At 44.7% G+C, this 20,144-nt stretch overlaps 1 protein-coding gene across 2 annotated transcripts in view; it reads left to right on the forward strand.

Moving 5' to 3' along the window:
• NPC1L1 (NPC1 like intracellular cholesterol transporter 1) overlaps positions 1-18,934 on the forward strand; it is a 94,052-nt gene extending 75,118 nt beyond the window's left edge. Inside the window, exons 17-19 of one of the 2 annotated variants that reach the window (XM_033950311.1) lie at positions 5,671-5,784; positions 7,393-7,555; positions 17,089-18,934. In XM_033950311.1, coding sequence (XP_033806202.1) covers positions 5,671-5,784; positions 7,393-7,555; positions 17,089-17,213 — 402 coding nt within the window. In that variant the 3' untranslated portion in view covers positions 17,214-18,934. The remainder of the gene's footprint in view (positions 1-5,670; positions 5,785-7,392; positions 7,556-17,088) is intronic. The other variant, XM_033950312.1, reaches the window with a different exon arrangement.
• Positions 18,935-20,144: the final 1,210 nt, after the last annotated feature.

The raw sequence follows: 20,144 nt of genomic DNA on the forward strand, positions 1-20,144 counted from the left end.
AAGTCTGATCCTAGTATTCTTCCCACCTTCTCCCCTCCTCAAGGACCCACTTGCATCCTTTTCCATCCATCCCACTGTTCCCTCTTCACCACCACATTGAACATTTCTTCCTCTCATCTCTCTCTTCCCCATGCAATCCCCATGCATTCTCCCACCACCACGTCCAATAATTCTCTCTCCCTCCCCATGTACAACAATTCTCCTCTTTCTTCATTTCCCATCTCTCTTTCCCTCTCACTCAGACACCCGTGCTCAACAATTCTCCCTTTCTATTCCCTCCCTCACCTTAGCATCTCTTTCCCTCACTCCCTCCATTTTCCATCCTATATTCAAAGTTTATGCTCCCCTCCCTCCCTCCATTCTATGTCTATAGTTCATGCCCTCTCCTTCCTTCCATCCTTTGTATGAAGTTTGTGCTCCCTTCCTTCCTTTTGTGTCCCTACACGCCTTCTCTCTCTCATGTCCTAAAGTGCCTCTCTCCCTCCCTCTCTTCATTCTGTGTCCTATGTTCGTGCCTCTCTCCTGTGGATGTTTACCTGTTCTTGCCAGCTCCCTCCTCCTTCCTTCCAGCTGTACTTGTTTCTCTGCACAAAGCCGCGGGCCGTGGTTCCTACACATGGCCCGCAGCTGACTCTGAAGCTTTCACTCTGAAGTCAGAGGAAAGGCTTCTGCATCAGCCATGGGCAGTGTGTAGGAGCCGCTGCCTGTGGTTTTGTGCAGAGAAACAAGTGCGGCTAGAAGGAAGAAGGAGGGAGCTGGCCAGAACAGATAAACATCTGCGAGAGGGAGGCACAAATTAGGGACACAGAATGGAGGGAGGGAAGGAGGAAGAGGGGCACGGTGGGACACAGAAGGGAGGACACGAAAGGAGAAACAGAACCCCTGTTCATAACTACAAATCTGACATAAGTCAAACATTCATAATCCATGCACTGCCTTTGTTAGATAAAGTAGATAGGTAGAGCAAGAACAAAGGTGTGGATGGGAGACTGTGGCCAACCTTGGATCTTGAGAGCCTGCTGGGGAAGATCTTTTTTTAATAGTGTAAATAATTTTATATGAGGCATCTCAATATTCAATGTATCTACTACTATCATGGGATTGCGAAGCACTATGTTTGACCATGAGATGATAGCAGCTCCCGATTGGCACCATGATGCACATTTATGCATCTGCAAAAACAGCAGGGAATTTTAATGTTGATACCAATGCAGGTTTCTGGTGCAATGTGTTTAGGAGTCCTGACTATATGTAATATCCCCTGCTCGCAAGTTGTGTTTCAGAAGGATGAAATATACATTCTTCAACTCCGCCTTCTTCTCCAATGGCTATAGTGCCACCTTCAGTTTTTCCTTCTGCAAACTAGTTGATCTGCTCCAATCATTTTTTTCTTATTTTGGGGTTTTTTTTTGTCTGAATTTAGAGGGTTTTTTTTGTTGTTGCTCAAGAGGTTCCCAGTGCCCCTTTGACAGCTCTGCCTGGGAAAAGAGGTCTGCAGCTAGCAAGGAAACCCTCAGGGACCTGTCTGGCCAGCCTGCAATTGCACTTGTGATGCTCAGTTATAGGAAATTTTGCCCACCCCCAGATTGTTCACCCCTGGGATGTTTTGCCCCCTCGGGAACACCCCCCCACACACATCTTTTATGCCTGGGTGCTTTAGTTTTACCTCCTAGACTTTGCCCCCCCCCCACACACACACACACATTGTGACCCTGGGTATTTTTCACCCCCCAGAATTTTTGACCCATTTAAAGTAAAGCCACAGATTGAAATTTTAATTTTCATATAAAAGTCCAAAAATCACAATTAAAAACAAAATAATCAAATAAAAAGTCAAAACAACAAGACAAGCACAAAAATCACAATGAGCTGCAATTAGAAGTCCAAAATTGTAGGCAATACCTCTGAGATAGTCAACCAAATTTCAATTGTCCAAATCTTGCACAATGCATTTGATCCTTGTTGAAATTGCAGCATATTTTTGTTCCTGGCATTGGCGGAATTTCTAGTTATGATTTGAGTGATTTCAAAATTGTGAAGTCTTTACTGACATTTCAGGCAGTTGATGAACTGGTAAATGTTTAGAAAAGAGTTCCACATGTTTTTTGAAGGCTGTGGTGCCATCCTTCAATGTTATTGTTCGTTCAACGTTGATCATTCAAAGTTCATTGATACACATTCCAAAACTGAACTGGAAACAGCGGTGTTTGATATCCTCTGTGATTCATTTGGCCACTATAGGTGCCTTCAAAGTAATGTGCAATGGGTAGTGCTTCTTAAGAAAAGTCAGGATTTTCCAGTAGCTCTTCGAATGATTGCACAACATTCTCTGGTGGAAGAAAGGCAAGGGCTGGAATCATGCGGATCCAATGGGCAAATTTGTGGTCATCTTGGTATTACACCTTCAGTTCCTCATTCTGAACTTTCTGCCAAACTGACTGCAATAGGTGGAAGAAGCAACCTGTCTTCTTGATGTTGGGGAATTTGTTATCAAATGCCTGGATTGCAGCGTGTTCAAAATTAGTCAGTTTTTGTGGTTATAGTCCAGGCTGCATGTTCTTCAGCTCTTGTACCAGCCTCTGGTATGTTACACAGGTCTTGTTTGGCAGCAAGGCATACACCACTGGAACAATAAGGTCACTGTGGACTGCATGGATTATGTAAAGTTGCTCGAACAAGCCTGGTAAAGTGGAAAACATTCCGCTGGCAAACCACTCTTTGCTTTGTGCTAGAAGATGGAGATTGTCTCTTGTAGCAAAAATCAAAATACAGTTGCCTTCATTTCCTGAATAAAAATGAAAATAAGAATACAAAAATAATGTTGAATTTTTTAAAATTTGTGAAAAATACAATAATTATGCATTATTAAATTGTTTAAAATTTAGGCAAGAACCTACCTGAGCCATACAGAAGGAACCGCTGCTGGACATCATTGATATTAATCTGCTAGAACTTCTGGGGGATAATAGGTTGATCTTGGAATGTCTCCAAGTTGTCTTGCTGATCGAATCATTCTTTTCAGTGAATCTTTCCTTGGGAGAAGTGCTTCAATATTAGCATGGGCCCCTGAAATGACTTCTGTGAAGATCTGTTGTGGCATCTCCTGTGTTGTCCTTACCCTGGCAGTTACTTCATTGAATAGTCGGGCTGCTTTGGGTCTTGCTGCTTGTGCTGTATGGTTGTAGGAATTGACAACATTCACAACTTCATCATTGATTCCTCTGGTCCAAACACGTCCCTTGAAAGTTGACCTTTTTTCATACATCCAGATGACATGGAGGTTATCAGCCATTTGTTTCCAAAAACAGGTAAATGTGATTCTTATGGACCAACTTCTTCTTCCTACGTTTCGAGATAACTGAATTCATAGTTAAAATTAAGCTAATTTTTGTGGATGTTTACTGATTTGCTGTGATGCTGAACCTCTATGTATAGGTTTTTAGACAATGGCATATATTCCTTCCTGTAACTGGAGCAACCTTCCCTTTGGCTGGAGCCTACCCCAATGTGAACGGGTCCTTCCTCTGCTTGCTCCTCTGATCCTCCATCTGGCCATGATCTCACAGGTTTCTCCTTATGAACGGATCCATCCTCTGCTCTCTCTTCCCATCCTCTGTCCAACCATGATCTGGCAGGTTCCTTCTCTTCCTTCACACAGGTTTTCCAGGGGTTAGGCTGAAGCCAGCATCTCTCCCCCTGAGGGTCACCTGTGAGAGTCTGTCTCTAAGAAGAAAAAACCTCAGAGATCAATAACGCTATCCTCCTAGGGCTTTCCTCTTGTTTTCCATCTGACCATGATCTGGCAGGTTCCTCCTTCTTCATGCAGGTTTACCAGGGATTAGGCTGAAGCCAGTGTTCCTCCCCCCGAGGGTCACCTGTGAGAGTCTGTCTCCTAAGAAGAAAAATTCTCAGAGACCAATAACTTTATCCTAGGGCTCCCCAGCCAAGGAATGCTTATTGCTGTCCCCCTGTACCATCAAGGTAAAGCTCTTGAGCATATGGCACGAGCGCACAAAGGCTATTTGGATGAAGTTGTGTCCACCCTTCTAAGATGTAGAAAGAAAGCAACTCTAGTGGTGTATTCAAAAGCCTGGAAATGTTTCCAAGCTTGGTGTGCTCAGAGGAGTGAGGACCTGAACTTGGCACTGATATCTGTAGTACTTGCCTTCTTGCAGGAAGGAGTAGAAAAAGACCTAGTGGTTGGCTTCCTGAAAGTTCAGATTGCAGGGCTCTCATGTTTGTGCCTAAGGTTAATAAGAGCAATGTAGCTGCACATCCAGATGTGGCCAGGTTTTTGAAGGGCGTTTTGTGCCTCCGTCTTCCAGTGTGACAGCCTGTTCCAGCATGGAGTCTTAATCTGGTCCTACAGGTGCTAGCTAGAGCACCTTATGAATCTCTAGAGCAAACTTCTCTATTAGATCTTATAATCAAAACGGTGTTTTTGATAGCGATTACTTCATCCCGCTGAGTGTCAGAATTGCAGGCATTGTCATACAGCGATCCCTTCCTCAGAATTTTGGATTCAGGCATGGTCTTGCACACAGTCTCATTCTTCTTACTGAAAGTGGTTTCCAGCTTTCAAATCGATCAAGAAGTACGATTGCCTGCTTTCAAGCTCTCAAGGATTGAAGAGGAATGATAAGGTGCTGAAGTTGTTGGATGTGCACAGAGTATTACTGCAGTATCTGGAGGCTATGAACAATTTTTGACTGTCGGATTATCATTTCATACTGGTGGGGACTGCCCGTAAAGGCTAACCAGCCTAGAAACTGACCATTTCAAGATGGATCCATATGGCCATTTCTTCGGCCTATATTGGAAGCAGAAAGCATTGCCCATATCCATAAAGGCACACTCCACTAAAAGTGTGGCATCCTCATGAGTCGAATCTTCAGCAGTGTCTCCGAAAGAAATCTGTAGAGCGGCCACATGGTCCTCTCTCTATATGTTCACGAAGTTTTACAGGGTGGATGTTGCGGCCAAAATGGACTCTGCATTCGGATCATCCATACTGTCAGCAGGCTCATCTGCCCTGCCTTAGACTCTGGGGACTACTTTGATACATCCCAAAAGTTCAGGAATAAAGTGTCTGTCACACTAGAAGGAAAGATTAGGTTCTTACCTTAGTAAACTTCTTTCTAGTAGACAGACACTTTATTCCTGAAGCCCGCCCTGTCAAATATTCATTTGCCTACTTACTGCCTTGAGTGTGCTGGGGAATCTGGACATTTTGTTTCTTTCCTTTATCCAGCTTTAACAGGGGTAGAGGACATGATTGCCATGTTGAAGAATCTAGGGGAGATTTATAGATCTCCCTTAGTGCAGGTTGTTTGTTTTCACCTTGTTATATATTGCAAATAGTTAAGTTTTTGATTTACCTGTTATACATTAATGATATGAGCAAAACAGACATGTTTCTTGACGATTGTCCCCCATACCCCTCCCTATTCTATTTTCTCTCCAGGGCTGACCATTTGTTTTGGTATAAACTGAGGAATTGGAGGACTTTCCAGAGGGATGGAAGGTGAAGCAAAAAAAATGCTAATTAGGCTCTCTACAAGAATTTTCATGAGAGGGGATTGACTACTCGAAGGTTCAGGAATAAAGTGTCTGTCGACTAGAAAGAAAATTACTGAGGTAAAACCTAATCTTTCCTTTTGTTTGTTTTAGGCTGTGGGAATTTCTGTGGAGTTTGTTTCTCATCTCACCCGTTCCTTTGCAATGAGCACAAAGCCATCAAAAGTTAAGCGGGCTAAGGAGGCAACCGTGTACATGGGCAGTGCAGTAAGTACAAGATAGAGTCAAGTTGCCGGCAGTGCCCTTGGTAGGGTCATCAGCTGAAACAATGCATCTGGCTACAGTTGAACCTATCCTGCTTTTACTTCATTGCAGCAATGGAACTTTTAGTCTTGGTATTTTTAGAGAACTTGAACGAGATCCATAGATGTAATGGGACAAGACCAGGACCAGATCTGCCTGTGTTACTGAAATGGATTCACAGTTCATCTTAGCCACAACAGCTTAGAATAGTGTTTCCCAAGTTGGTCCTGGAGTACCTTCTTACCAGTCAGGATGTCAGGCTATCCACAATGACTATGCAAGAAAGAGATTTGCATATAATAGAAGCAGTATATTCAAATCAAGTTTATGCATATTCATTATGGATATCCTGAAAACCTGGCAAGGGGACTCAAGGATGAACATAGGAAACACTGGCTTAGAGCAATCATTTTCAACTCGGTCTTCAGGATATCCACAATGAATAGACATGAGATAGAGTTATATGCACTGTCTTCTTGGTATGCAAACCTGACTGGCCAGGTTTGCATACCAGGAACATAGGCCAGATGGTCCTTGAGGACTGGTTAGGTTTGGATACCAAGAAGACTGGCCAGGTGGTCCCTGAGGACTGGGTTGAAAATTTAGAACATTACTAAGTACCTACTGAAGAACAGAAAATTGTATCGCAGTAGATTCAGAACAGTTTGTAGATCATGCATATTAGGGGTCATCAAATCTAGTCATTGAAGACCAGAAACTGGTTTGGTTTTCAGGGTTTCACTAATGAATATGTATGAGAAGTCTGCATGCATTGGAGATTCAGTCTATGCAGATTTATCCCATGCTTTTCCTCATGGATATGATGAAAGCTTGACTGTCTATGGGCTCTCTGGCACAGATTTTTATAACATCTATTCTAGGCTGACTGAAAAATAAAATGATAACAAAGGGTTTATAGCAGCGCAATACTTCTGGAACAGCTCTAGACTACCCTGACTACAGCATTTTGGATCTCTTGTAGCCCACATGTCAGCCACCCAGAGGTGTTCTCCAGTCTCCAACACTACAACAGTATTAATTTCTTTTAAAAAGACTTTAAATCTAAATGGGTAGATAAGTGCATACTTATTCAGTAGAGTGACTAAATGGCATATTTACCCTTTCTCTATTTTCAAAGTTATTGGTGTAAAAAGACATGATAAAGTTATGCTGTGATCCTCCTTAGAGAAACCCTACCCAATAGCTAGGTTAAGTTACATAGTGAGTAGTTTTATGATCATATTAAAAGATTACTTCAGTATCTTCACAGACTTTCCATATAACTAAGATCTTTGTTGCACTCTCTAGTTTAGAATTGTGAGTAAGCTCAGACTATCCATGTGACCCATCTTAAATTTACATTTCTGGACCCTTATCTGGAGGTCAATAAAATGCTTTGGTCAACTTATCACCTGTTATCCTCTGTTGGCCACTGTTGTACCTAGTTTGTCTTTAGAATTGGTTTCTAAACAAGCTCTGCCTTGTTCCCCAAGCTATGGCTATTTTGCATTTTTTTCTTAGAATCAAGCTGTGGTTATTTCTAATCCCGGGTGATAATATCTCCCTCTGCAGGTGTTTGCTGGTGTTGCCATGACAAACCTACCAGGTATTGTTGTGTTGGCCTTTGCAAAGGCCCAACTGATTCAGATCTTCTTCTTCCGTCTGAACCTTACCATCACTCTCTTAGGAATGGCCCATGGGCTCATATTCCTGCCTGTTGTCCTCAGCTATTTTGGTGAGTTATTTATTTCCTTCTTCACGCAATTATGGTCTTTTTCATTCATGTTCTTTGTTTGATGTTTATAAATATATTTCTTTATGTAACAAGTATGAATATTCATCTATTCTTTGTTGTCTGGGGCATCTTTGCAGTCCACAAAGCAACCTACAACTTCAGACCTTCCAAGCTAAGCGTTATCAGTTATTGTGTCTTGCTTCAGTCACCATCCCTGTCAGTAGCTCCTTTCCTCTCGTGCTCTTCAGCAAACAATTAAAACTCTTTATCCCAGGACAAGCAGGCAGCATATTCTTGACTGATGGGTGACGGCACCGACGGAGCCCCGGTACGGACAATTTTAGAGTGATTGCACTCTAAGAACTTGGAAAGTTCTAGCAGGCCGCACCGCGCACACGCGAGTGCCTTCCCGCCCGACAGAGGCGCGCGGTCCCCAGTTTCTTAGTTTCCGCGGAGCTAAGAAGACGCACTTTCAACAGCTGTTGAAATTTTTTCTCAAACGCCTTCCCGCTCGCGTAAACCTTTTCGGTATTTTATTCCTTTTTTTCTTATTTCTTTTTTAAAAAAAAAAAACAAAAACAAAAAAGAGAAGGATTTTCCTTTCTTTTTTTCTCATTTTTTCGGGTTCGCCCCGACGGGGCCTGCTGCCACCATCGAGGCCTCGGCCTTTAATTTGGCAGAAGCCGTTTTTACGTTCATGCCCCCCCAACCCGGTTTTAAGAAGTGCCAGCGGTGCGCGAGGCCCATTTCTCTTACCGACCCGCACAACTGGTGCTTACAGTGCCTCGGTCCTGACCATCGGGCGTCCACCTGCACCCGCTGTGCCACTCTGAAAAAGAGAACTCTAAAAAACCGCCAGATTCAACAGCGGTTGTTGTTTGGTACCGAGATGTCGGATTCGGCGGCACCGACCCCGACTTCGGCCCCGACGCAGTCGGCACCTACCTCTTCAACACCGCGTGATACCGCGCCGGCGTCGCATCCCTCAGGTAAGCCGGCTAAGAAGCCTTCTCCGCTGGAGCACCCTCCGGTCTCAGTGGCAGCGAGCCCAATCCTGTCGACCTCGAGGCGCCCGCGGAAGCGCTCCACTCCGATTGAGGTTAGCCCTTCGACCTCGGGTTCCTCTTCGGAGTGTAGAGCGGCACCAAAGGTACCGCAAAAGAAAAAAGCGGTACCGGTGCCTTCGCTGGACGAGCGAATTGCCGCCGTCCTGCAAGTACAGCTCAAAGAGCAACTGCAGCAGCTCCTGCCTGCTCTTCTGACACCGAGCCTTCCAGTCCCGGTCCGGTCTGAGCTACCGGTACCGGCAGTGGAGCAGCCTCTTTTATCGGTATCCACTTTGTCGGTACCGGTACATACAGCTTCCTCGGTGTCCATGCCAATTTTAGCGCCGGAACCGAGGTCTTTACACCAGGCGGTGCAAACTTCGGCACCGGCACACCCGATAACATCTCCCGGTACCGTTTCTCAGAGGTCTGGTAAGTCGACTCACAAAACTCGACACCTAGAACCCTCCACACCGGAGTCACGGGACCGTAGCTTTCAAGTGAGGGACCCTGATCTGTGGGGTGATTCAGAGGAGCCTTTCCTCTCTGAGGGAGAGTGTTCGTCAGGGGACAAGGATCCTTCTGGTTTAGATCCGTCCTCCAAACCTGATGCAACTTCTTTCACCTCTTTTCTTAAAGAGATGTGTGACTCTCTCTCTATTCCCTTGGAGGCTGAATCCAAAAAATCCAAGGCATTTCTCGATGCACTGGACTTTGACCAGCCTCCAAGGGAATTCTTAAAATTGCCTCTCCATGATATTTTGCGAGAGACTTTCTATAAGAATCTAGAGACACCTTTGACCATTCCAGGAGCTCCTCACAAACTGGACTCCTTATATAAGGTCATACCTATTCCTGGCTTTGACAAACCGCAACTCCCCCAAGAGTCTTTACTAGTGGAATCTACTTTAAAGAAATCCACGGGGGCTAGTGTGTACGCCTCTGTCCCTCCTGGCAGAGAAGGTAAGGCCATGGATAAGTTTGGCAAGCGGTTGTATCAGAATGCGATGCTAGCTAATAGATCTGGGAACTATGCTTTCCATTTTTCGTTCTACCTTAAGCATCTCATTCAAACTTTGTCAACTTTTGAGAAATACCTTCCTGACCATAAAAGATCTACCTTTCGCCAAACTTCTTCATCGCTCTTACAAGTTCATGGTCAGATCAATCTATGATACCTTTGAGCTGACCTCTAGGGCCACGGCTATGTCAGTGGCCATGTGGCGACTGGCCTGGCTTAGAGTTTCAGAACTCGATGTCAATCACCAAGATCGTCTGGCCAATGCACCTTGCTTGGGGGATGAGCTGTTTGGAGAATCCATGGACTCCACTACCCAAAAGCTCTCAGTTCATGAGACTCGGTGGGACACTCTCCTTAAAACGAAAAAGAAAACCCCACCTACCAGGCCTTTTCGCCAGCAGTCGGCCTACCAGCGTAGATTTGTGGCTCGTCCTTTACCACAGGCCCCGCAACAACCCAGGCGTCAGAGGCAACAACAGAGGCAAGCTGCTAGACCAGCACAGCAGCAACAACAGGTGAAGCCTCCCCCTTCACAAAAATCCACTCAACCCTTTTGACTTGGTTCTCCAGGACATAGCCAGTCTCCATCCTGCTGTCCACCTTCCGCAGCCCATAGGAGGACGCCTTACTCTTTTCATAAGCCGTTGGGAAACCATCACCTCGGATCAGTGGGTCCTCAACATCATCCGCCACGGCTACTCTCAACTTTCAGACACTTCCTGCCCAAAGTCTGCCAAGAGAGTCTGCTTTGAACACTCCTCAGGTTTCACTCCTTCTTCAGGAGGTTCAATCCCTCCTCCTTCTGAACGCCATAGAGGAAGTTCCTCTAGATCAAAAGGGGCAGGGATTCTACTCCCGTTATTTTCTAGTTCCCAAAAAAACAGGAGATCTCAGACCCATCCTAGATCTTCGCGATCTCAACAAATGCTTGGTCAAAGAGAAATTCAGAATGCTCTCTTTAGCCACTCTTTACCCTCTTCTCAATCAAGGCGACTGGCTATGTTCCCTCGATCTCAAAGAAGCATACACTCACATACCGATCAATCTGGCCTCCAGACAGTACCTACGCTTCATGATCAATCGTTGTCATTACCAGTACAAGGTGCTACCCTTCGGTCTTGCCTCCTCTCCAAGAGTGTTTACCAAATGTCTGATTGTGGTGGCTGCTTTTCTACGTTCCCACCACCTTCAGGTGTTTCCTTACCTGGACGATTGGTTGATAAAGGCCAATTCATCTCAGACAGTACTCCAGGCCACCAACCAGACCATCCTATTTCTACGTTTGCTGGGGTTCGAGATCAATCTACCCAAATATCATCTCATCCCCACTCAGAGACTTCAATTCATTGGAGCAATCTTGGACACAGTCCTCATGAGAGCGTTCCTGCCGTCCAACCGTCTTCAAACGCTTCAATCTCTATGTCAGCAGGTGCTTCCACAATGTTCCATCTCTGCCAAGCAAATGATGATACTCTTGGGTCACATGGCCTCCACAGTTCATGTCACACCACTTGCACGTCTTCACCTGCGCACTCCTCAATGGACCCTAGCTACCCAGTGGTCCCAAGCGATGGATCCTTGCTCACGTCACATATCTGTAACATCATCTCTTCGTCAATGGTGGTTGATATCCTCAAATCTCTCCAGAGGTCTTCCGTTCCATCTACCTCCTCATCAACTTGTCATCACCACCGACGCCTCCCCTTATGCCTGGGGAGCTCACTTGAACGAATTCCAAACTCAAGGACTTTGGACAGCTCAGGAAATGAAGCATCACATCAATTTCCTGGAACTCAGAGCAATGTTTTATGCCCTCAAGGCCTTCCAGCATCTTCTCTTTCCTCAAGTCCTCCTGCTGTGCACAGACAATCAAGTTGCGATATACTACATCAACAAGCAGGGTGGGACAGGCTCTCGCCTCTTGTGCCAAGAAGCCCAGAAGATTTGGGCTTGGGTCACAGATCACCATCTATTCCTGAAAGCTATCTACATTCAGGGAGAACAGAATTCCTTGGCGGACAAGCTCAGCAGAATTCTCCAGCCTCACGAGTGGACACTCGATCCTTTAACTCTGCAGTCCATCTTCACTCAGTGGGGCACTCCTCAGATAGACCTCTTTGCAGCTCCTCACAATCACCAGCTGCCCCTATTCTGCTCCAGACTCTACTCTCCTCACCGTCTGGCAGCGGATGCATTTCTCCTCGATTGGTCAAATCTGTTCCTGTACGCTTTCCCTCCTCTGCCTCTCATGTTAAGAACCTTGTTCAAGCTCAAGAGGGAACGAGCCACCATGATTCTGATTGCTCCACGGTGGCCCAGGCAACATTGGTTCTCCCTTCTACTTCAACTCAGTTTCAGGGAACCCTTTCTTCTTCCACTGTTTCCTTTGCTGCTTATACAACATCAGGAGACCCTTCTACATCCCAACCTCCAGTCTCTGCACCTGACAGCTTGGTATCTCTCGGGCTGACTTCGACTGATACTCTTTTGTCTCAGTCCGTTCGCTCCATTCTGGACGCATCCAGGAAACCGGCCACTCTGCAATGTTACCTTCAGAAGTGGACTCGATTTTCTTCCTGGTGTCTTCTTCATCATTTTGATCCCACTTCCCTCGCAGTGGAGACGTTGTTGGATTATCTTCTTTCTTTGTCTGACTCTGGCCTCAAGTCTACTTCCATCAGAGTCCACCTCAGTGCTATTGCTGCTTTTCATGAGCCAGTCCATGGGAACCTCCTCTCAGCTCATCCCTTGGTGTCCAGATTCATGCGGGGTCTTTTCAATGTGAAACCACCACTTAAAGCCCCTCCTGTTATCTGGGATCTCAATGTAGTTCTTTCCGCCTTAATGAAGCCTCCATTTGAACCTTTGGCTACCGCTTATTTCAAGTTTCTCACTTGGAAGGTACTTTTCCTTATTGCTCTTACCTCTGCCAGGAGGGTCAGTGAGCTACATGCACTAGTTGCGGATCCACCTTTTACAGTCTTCCATCATGACAAGGTGATTCTGCGTACACATCCAAAGTTTCTTCCTAAGGTTGTCTCTGAATTCCATCTCAACCAATCTATTGTTCTGCCTGTCTTCTTTCCGAAACCTCACTCGCATTCTGGAGAACAGGCTCTGCATACTTTGGACTGTAAGCGGGCTCTAGCTTACTATTTAGAGCGTACTAAGCCCCACAGATCATCTCCCCAACTCTTTCTGTCCTTTGATCCGAATAAATTAGGACATCCTGTTACTAAACGTAAGTTGTCAAATTGGCTTGCAGCGTGCATTTCATTTTGTTATGCTCAGTCCGGACTGACACTGGAAGGTTCTGTCACGGCCCATAGAGTTAGAGCTATGGCAGCATCTGTGGCTTTCCTCCGTTCCACGCCTATTGAGGAAATCTGCAAGGCTGCTACTTGGTCCTCAGTTCACACTTTTACATCTCACTATTGTCTGGATGCATTCTCCAGACGGGATGGACACTTCGGCCAATCTGTTTTGCAAAATTTGTTTTCCTAATGGCCAACCTTCCCTCCATCCTTCTTTTTGTTAGCTTGGAGGTCACCCATCAGTCAAGAATATGCTGCCTGCTTGTCCTGCGATAAAGCACAGTTACTTACCGTAACAGGTGTTATCCAGGGACAGCAGGCAGATATTCTTGCGTCCCACCCACCTCCCCGGGTTGGCTTCTTAGCTGGCTTATCCTAACTGGGGACCGCGCGCCTCTGTCGGGCGGGAAGGCACTCGCGCGTGCGCGGTGCGGCCTGCTAGAACTTTCCAAGTTCTTAGAGTGCAATCACTCTAAAATTGTCCGTACCGGGGCTCCGTCGGTGCCGTCACCCATCAGTCAAGAATATCTGCCTGCTGTCCCTGGATAACACCTGTAACGGTAAGTAACTGTGCTTTCTTGTCTGGGTCTAGCTTGATGATGCAGGTGACAAGAGCTGTGCACTGCCAAGCAAAAGAGCCTCAGTTTGAGCCCTAAGGCAGATCTTCCATTCCCTAAGTTGACTGGGGTGCTTTGGAGGCAGTGTTCGCAACTGCTAGGCAAAGAGGAGTCAAGGCCATTGCTTCAGGGCAACACTGAAAGCACAATTCTTTAGATGCTCACATTTATACGTGGATTTACATTTAAATAGCACCTTAACGTAGAGCATATTTGCAAGGAGGCGTACAAGGGGCACAACTCTTTATTCCTCTATCTCCATCACAGTCTAGGCAGGATATTTTCCTCTAACTTTAAATTGCTGTTTGTAGGATTTTAAACTAAACTAAACTGTAAATTTATAGACTGGGTCATCTTCAAAAAGCTCAACTCGGTTAACAATCATAAGGTGAACCAGTAATAATAAAACAAAAAATATAAAACAGAAAAAAATCAGATAAACCTAAATATACATGTAAAAAAAGAATTTAAACAGGGCGAATTGCTAAATGCTTAGAAAATAAAAAGGGTTTTAGTGCTTTATGAAATAGTTGAAGGGAGTTCAGGTCTCTTATCATAGATGGGATTGAATTCCAAACATCTGTTAATTTAAACATGTAAGAATTCATCAGTTTTCCTTTAGATCTAATTTCCTTAAAAGAAGGGAAAAAGAGTTTTAATCTTTGTGTATTTTGCAAGAGACAAGATCTTTGAGCATTCCAGATTAACGGAATCAAAGGAGTGAAAATAACAAACAAGGGTTTAAAAACGTTACAGGGGTCAATGCAGTCCTGTCAAAGAGAAGTTGGAAGAGGAAAGGTGTTTTAAAGAACTTTTAGTTGTACCATTGCTAATAAACTTGTCAGTTGTGTCAGTGCCATCCTCTATAATAAAATCCTAAGCGCGCATGCGCACTTAGGACGGCGTGCTTCCTGACAGTGTGCTGTATCCCTCCATGTCGAATTCCATTTTTGAACACGGAGGCAGGAAACACGCCGGTGACTCCCCCCTCCCACCCTCACTCACCACCAGAGAAACCTCCATAGGCATCGGAACGGGGGGGGGGGGCACAGGCGCCCCTGCCAGCATCTCTTCTCCCCCTCGCCTGCTCACCCGCCCGCCGTATTTAACTTCAAAGAAAAGTGCTGCGCCGTGCTGCCACTGGCCTCGCCGTCTTCGCTCCATTGTGGCCCGCCCTCTGACAACTTCCTGTTTATGCTAGGTCTGGTCATAGTGGACAGAAGACGCTGAGGCCAGCAATAGCACGGTGCAGCGCTTTTCTTTGAAGTTAAACACTGGGTAGGGTAGGTGGAACAGTTTTGAACTGGTTTTGCTCCTTCCTGATGAAAAGATGGGAGAAGGGGCCTGAGGGGAGGGGGTAAAAATGGGTTTGGAGCTGGGGCTGAAAATAGGGGACATGCGAGGGAAGGAGGCTTTACTAGCACCCTTTAATTTAACGGGCTTAAACATTAGTTGCTAATAAACATGCAAAGATTGTGGAAAGCAGCATCGGATAAGACTTTGAGTCCCATCAAACCATCTGCCTCCTGCATTGACCTTTTGGCTCACTCTTAAGCCAGTTGCTTTCACTCTCTGACCTTAGGTGAATGGTGGTTACCAGGGGCCAAGGAACTTTATCTGGTGGGTAGCAGACAGAGGGATCTCCAGTGGTGTGACTTTTGCTGCAGGTTTGATGCCTTTCTCAAAGCAGCATATATCACTGGCATTGTTTGAAGGGAACAAAAGCAATAACGGAAGAGAGTTTTCTTTTAGCAAGAAATAAATTAGAGAGAACAGAAGGAATTAAAGAAGAGGAGGATCCAACCGTCTGGTAGAGCAGATAGATCATTCAGACAGGTGAAAATCGATGGGTATGATAGTGATAGGTGGCTAGCACATGCTTAGAATAGCCTTCCAGGCTTTCAGAAGAGCTAATCCATTCATGGTGAGCTACCTTCACTTTTACCCTTCTCCTGCCACAGTGCCAGCTCACAGTAGAAGCTACATGATCCATTAATCTCGTGACTCCTTTGGCCCCATATACAGGATATTAGGACTGGGTTAATGGGCAGCTAGTGTGGGGGGACTGGGGAGAGGGAAGGGATGATGAGGATGTAGGCTATTTCCTGCAGCTGCTTCATCTCCACTGGACAGTTCAGCTGTTTAACACTGCTTCCCCCTCACCAGAGCAAGGCTCTTGCATTGGGAGAGAGTTTCTCTTGGATTTTGAGATCATGTTCTCAAACTTTGTTAGAAATTCCTTCAAGATGTGACACTGGAAGAATACTGTAATGCCGTTTAGGGTGATGGGTTCATTTTTGTGGAATTGTTTACCAGTGCCTTTAAGAGCAGCTCAGAGTATATCTATTTTTAAGAAAGGACTCAAGATTTAAACTTCTTTCAACAAGCATATGATACAGAATGAGAGAACTGTGATGGTAAAGTTTGGTAATAGGTTTGGTTTTATGTCTGTATTTTTATATATTTTATGTATGAGCTAATTGTGTATGCTATTTTTGTAAGCTGTCAAGAACTCTTGGAATAGTAAGTGCTGTAAATAAATCTGGTATGGAAGAGCAGGAGATCTGACAGGTCTGAATTCACAGCCTCTGGCCCAGCATTTTCACTACAATGACCAAAGTTGATGGAATATAAAACTGGATTGAAGACTCATGCCACTAGCTCCCAGTTTCAATTAGCTAGAACTACAAAACTATCCAGCTGAAAAAAAATTGCAAAAATCATATCCTTTGATCCTGTCCTCTCTCAAAGCTGATCAATGTATAGCTGTGGCTCCCAAGCCTTTTTCTATTGACAGGCAGTAGGGATCTGCATCCAAATTTGTGCAACCTATTTAGAATCCAGGGGATAGCCCAGTGGTCGGCAATCTTTCTAAAGCAAAGAGCCAATTTATCCTAAAAGTTTGACCCAAGATTTACAAAGAGCCAGAATGGGTAGAGAAGGGAGTTTGAGATATTCCAGGTGTCTAACTCTATTTTCTCTCCCTTCTTTCTTCCCTCCAACCCCTCATAGGTCTCTGCACCCCTCTTCCCTTCTTCCCTCCCCTGCCCATCCCTCTCCCCCTCTCCGGGCCCCAAACCGTTAATCTCCCTCCCAACTCCACAGTCATTCCTGGCCTACTGAGGTACCTGGTTGTCCAGTAGGGTCTTTGTGTCAGGAGCACGGTCCTTTCACTCCTGGCTCCACATGGCTGCCCTCTAAAATGGATGCTTTGACTTTTTGTGCTGCTCGCAACATTTCCTGTAGTCCTGCAAGCTGCCAAGGTAGCCATTTTAGAATGCAGCCATGAGGAGGCAGGAGCGAGAGGGCCATGCTCCTGCCATGAAGATCTCCCGCTGGACCATCAGGTGCCTCAGTAGGACCGGGGGAGGGGGGGAATCGTGGTGTTGGGGGGAGATTAAAGGGTCAGGGCTTGACGAGCTGCATGTGGCTCATGAGCCACAGGTTGCCGACCCCTGGGGTAGCCTCTAATGCAGCTGGAGGGGCTGACACCCTGAGCTCTGCACTAATTTTTATGCCTCTCTTGTTTGTTTAGGCCCAGAAATCAACCACGCCATGCTCCTGGAGATCCAGCAGAAAGAGGCAATGGAGTCCCAGGAAGCTGTCTACAACATATACTTTGAGGAAGAAAACAAACCATCTGGGAACAGCATTCACTGACTCCAAACCAGTCACTGGCCACATCCTGCATCTGTCAAAATTACACCAGGGAGCAGAAGAGGCTTATTGCACTGAACTATGTCCCATGCAGACTACAGGACAAGGGCTGGACTCAAAAATCTGCCACTTCAAAGATATCATTTTCAAGTCCTTTGACTTGTTGGACACTCAAATTTAATGTTTCTAGAATGTATGGTATGCTTTACCCAGTAAAACCTCATGCATCTCACTGACTGTAAATGTAAAGGATTAACGAACAAGAAGTCTGAACTGAGTTTACAACACCAGCTCCAAAACTGTGCAAGTGAAATATGACTTAAACCCTTATTTTCAAAAATTTACACTGGGTTTTATCATCCAATCCGTCAATGTCATTTAATAGCAAAAGACTCTCCGCTAGCATAATTGAATAGTCACTGAGCCATTTGCCTTCCACAAGGCACAGCATTACAGACCATGTAGAAAGCAGCTCTGCTTTAAAAGGAAGCTCATGGTATTCATTAAACTCCACAGTGATAGCACAGTCCGAACTTGGATCTTTAAGTATTCAGAACTGATCAGGGAGTACTTCCTCTGGGTAAACACTCCAATGGGGAAAAGGGATGGGATGGGAAGGAGCAAGCAGGCAGATTTTCAAAGACAACTTCCTTACTGGCATGCTGCTTGCTCACCAAATGATGTATCTAGGACTCCCTATCCCCACCACATCGAGAGTGGAAAACTTTGTGGCATTTCACATTCCAACAGCTGCTTCCACCTCCAGGTCGGATCAGAGAGAAGAAAGGGTGGCTTTCAGCTTGGTGGCACAGAATTGGCATTCAAGATGAAAATAATTGTAAGAGAGATATATGTGGGAAAAGAGCAGAAGCGAGAACAAAAACTAATGTTGCTTTTCTTGTTTGTTGTTATTATTTTTAATGAACCAGAGTTTTCCTGAAGTTAATTTATTTCAAACTTGAATGCTGATATAAACTGTACTTTTGCAAAAACTGTTGCACTGGCCTCTGAAAAGAACCCCCCGAGCCCCTCCAACCCCACACATACTGGCTCTTTTCATCCCATGTACACCTTTGACAGAGAAATGTGGTTACTGGTGTATCAGGGATTCCTGACTCAGAGGACAATTCTATTAGCCAGAGGTTTGAAGACATCCTTAAACAGGCCAAATTTTCACAGTGGTTTGGGGATTTACTTTGAATACAGGTATGCAGTGCCCTGTTAATCCAGCTGGATTCATGAAAATAAAAGCCAGCAAGCTGAGAATGAGACATTGAGATTAGCTTTTAAGAGCTCTGCTTTATTAGATGTGGTCACACACATCCTAACAGCTACAAAGTTGCCATTAAAATTCGCGTACGTGCATAGCCACAGCTGAACTTACCGAATGTGGAACAGCAATTGGTGCTCAAAGGAAATCATATGCAAATGAGACATACAAGAAGTTTACTTGCAACGCAGTAGAGAATGTGCCTAGCACATGCGAAGAATGAGCTCACAGTAAGCATTTGTTTATGTGCAAAAAAAAATAAAAAATGCAGAATGACGACAACTGCATCACAGATGTCTATTGTAAAATCATGCTGTAAGGTACTGACATGTAGCAAAGTGTCACAAGTCCCACAACCTTTGCAGTAGTCTCCTGCCATTAAGCAAAACTTTTTGTATGCACTTGCCGCACGACCAATGCATGCATTGACTGACATATGCATGGAAGGTACAGTTTAGGAGGTGAAGAACGTTTGTGCACAAAAGAGGAGTGGGAATTGGGTGTGATAGTATGTGATGATCTTAAGGTGGTCAAACAGGTTGAAAAAGCAACAGCGAAAACTAGAAGGATGCTTGGGTGCATAGGGAAGGAAAATGGAGGTATTGATGGAGGTATAAGACTCTGGTGAGACCTCATTTAGAATATTGTATACAATTCTGGAGACTGCACCTTCAAAAAGATATAAACAGAATGGCGTCAGTTCAGAGGAAGGCTATTAAAATGGTTGGTAGTCTTCATCATAGTAACATAGTAAATAACAGCAAATAAAGACCTGAATGATCCATCCAGTCTGCTCTATAATTACAAGCTTTACAATTTCATGATTAAATTAAAATGTCTTTTTTCTTTATTCCTAGACCATAGACCTTAGAAGTCCATCCGGTACTGTCCTTAGGTTCAAACTATTGGAGTTGCCGATGAAGCTCACTCCCACCTATACAAACCATGTGCGGGATGCAGACTGTGAAAGTCTGCCCATTCATATTCTAATTAGAGATTCTCTGTGTTCATCTTATGTTTTTATTAATTCTGTCTCTTTTTTCTCTGCACCACCTCCCTTGGGAGGGCATTCCAGGCATCCTCCACCCTCTCCATGAAAAAGAATTTCCTAACATTACTCTTAAGTCTACCATCCCTCAACCTCAATTCATGTCAGTGGCGTACCTAGGGTATGTGGCACCCGGGGCGCATCATTTTTTGACACCCCCCCCATCTATGTGAAAAATATGATTTTTAGTAACAATCCACATATCGCACAAGAGTGTACCTAGGAAAAGGCAGCATCTTAAACACTGCAGTGAGCACTAGAACACCAACACATACATTGTAAAACTAAACAAGCCAGATCTCTGTAGTCAATGCCAACTGAAAACTATGTTCTTTTCATACACATAGAACAGAGATACACCTCACCCAATATGGAATAATCACAAACTAAAAATAGAAATATGTAGACAAAAGTTAAACTGAACCGCCAAGAAACCAGACCCTGGATACAATGCAACACCACAAAAACAGTAACACATGTCCTCTAATACAGTGCAAAATATAAAGACAGTAGATGTAAATTTGAAAAAACTGATACATAACAATCACCACTTTACAAATTAACAAATAAAAATAAAACAAATAATGAGAAATTAAAAAATACCATTTTATTGGAC

Source organism: Geotrypetes seraphini, chromosome 6 (assembly GCF_902459505.1).
Source record: "Geotrypetes seraphini chromosome 6, aGeoSer1.1, whole genome shotgun sequence".
Taxonomy (NCBI): domain Eukaryota; kingdom Metazoa; phylum Chordata; class Amphibia; order Gymnophiona; family Dermophiidae; genus Geotrypetes; species Geotrypetes seraphini.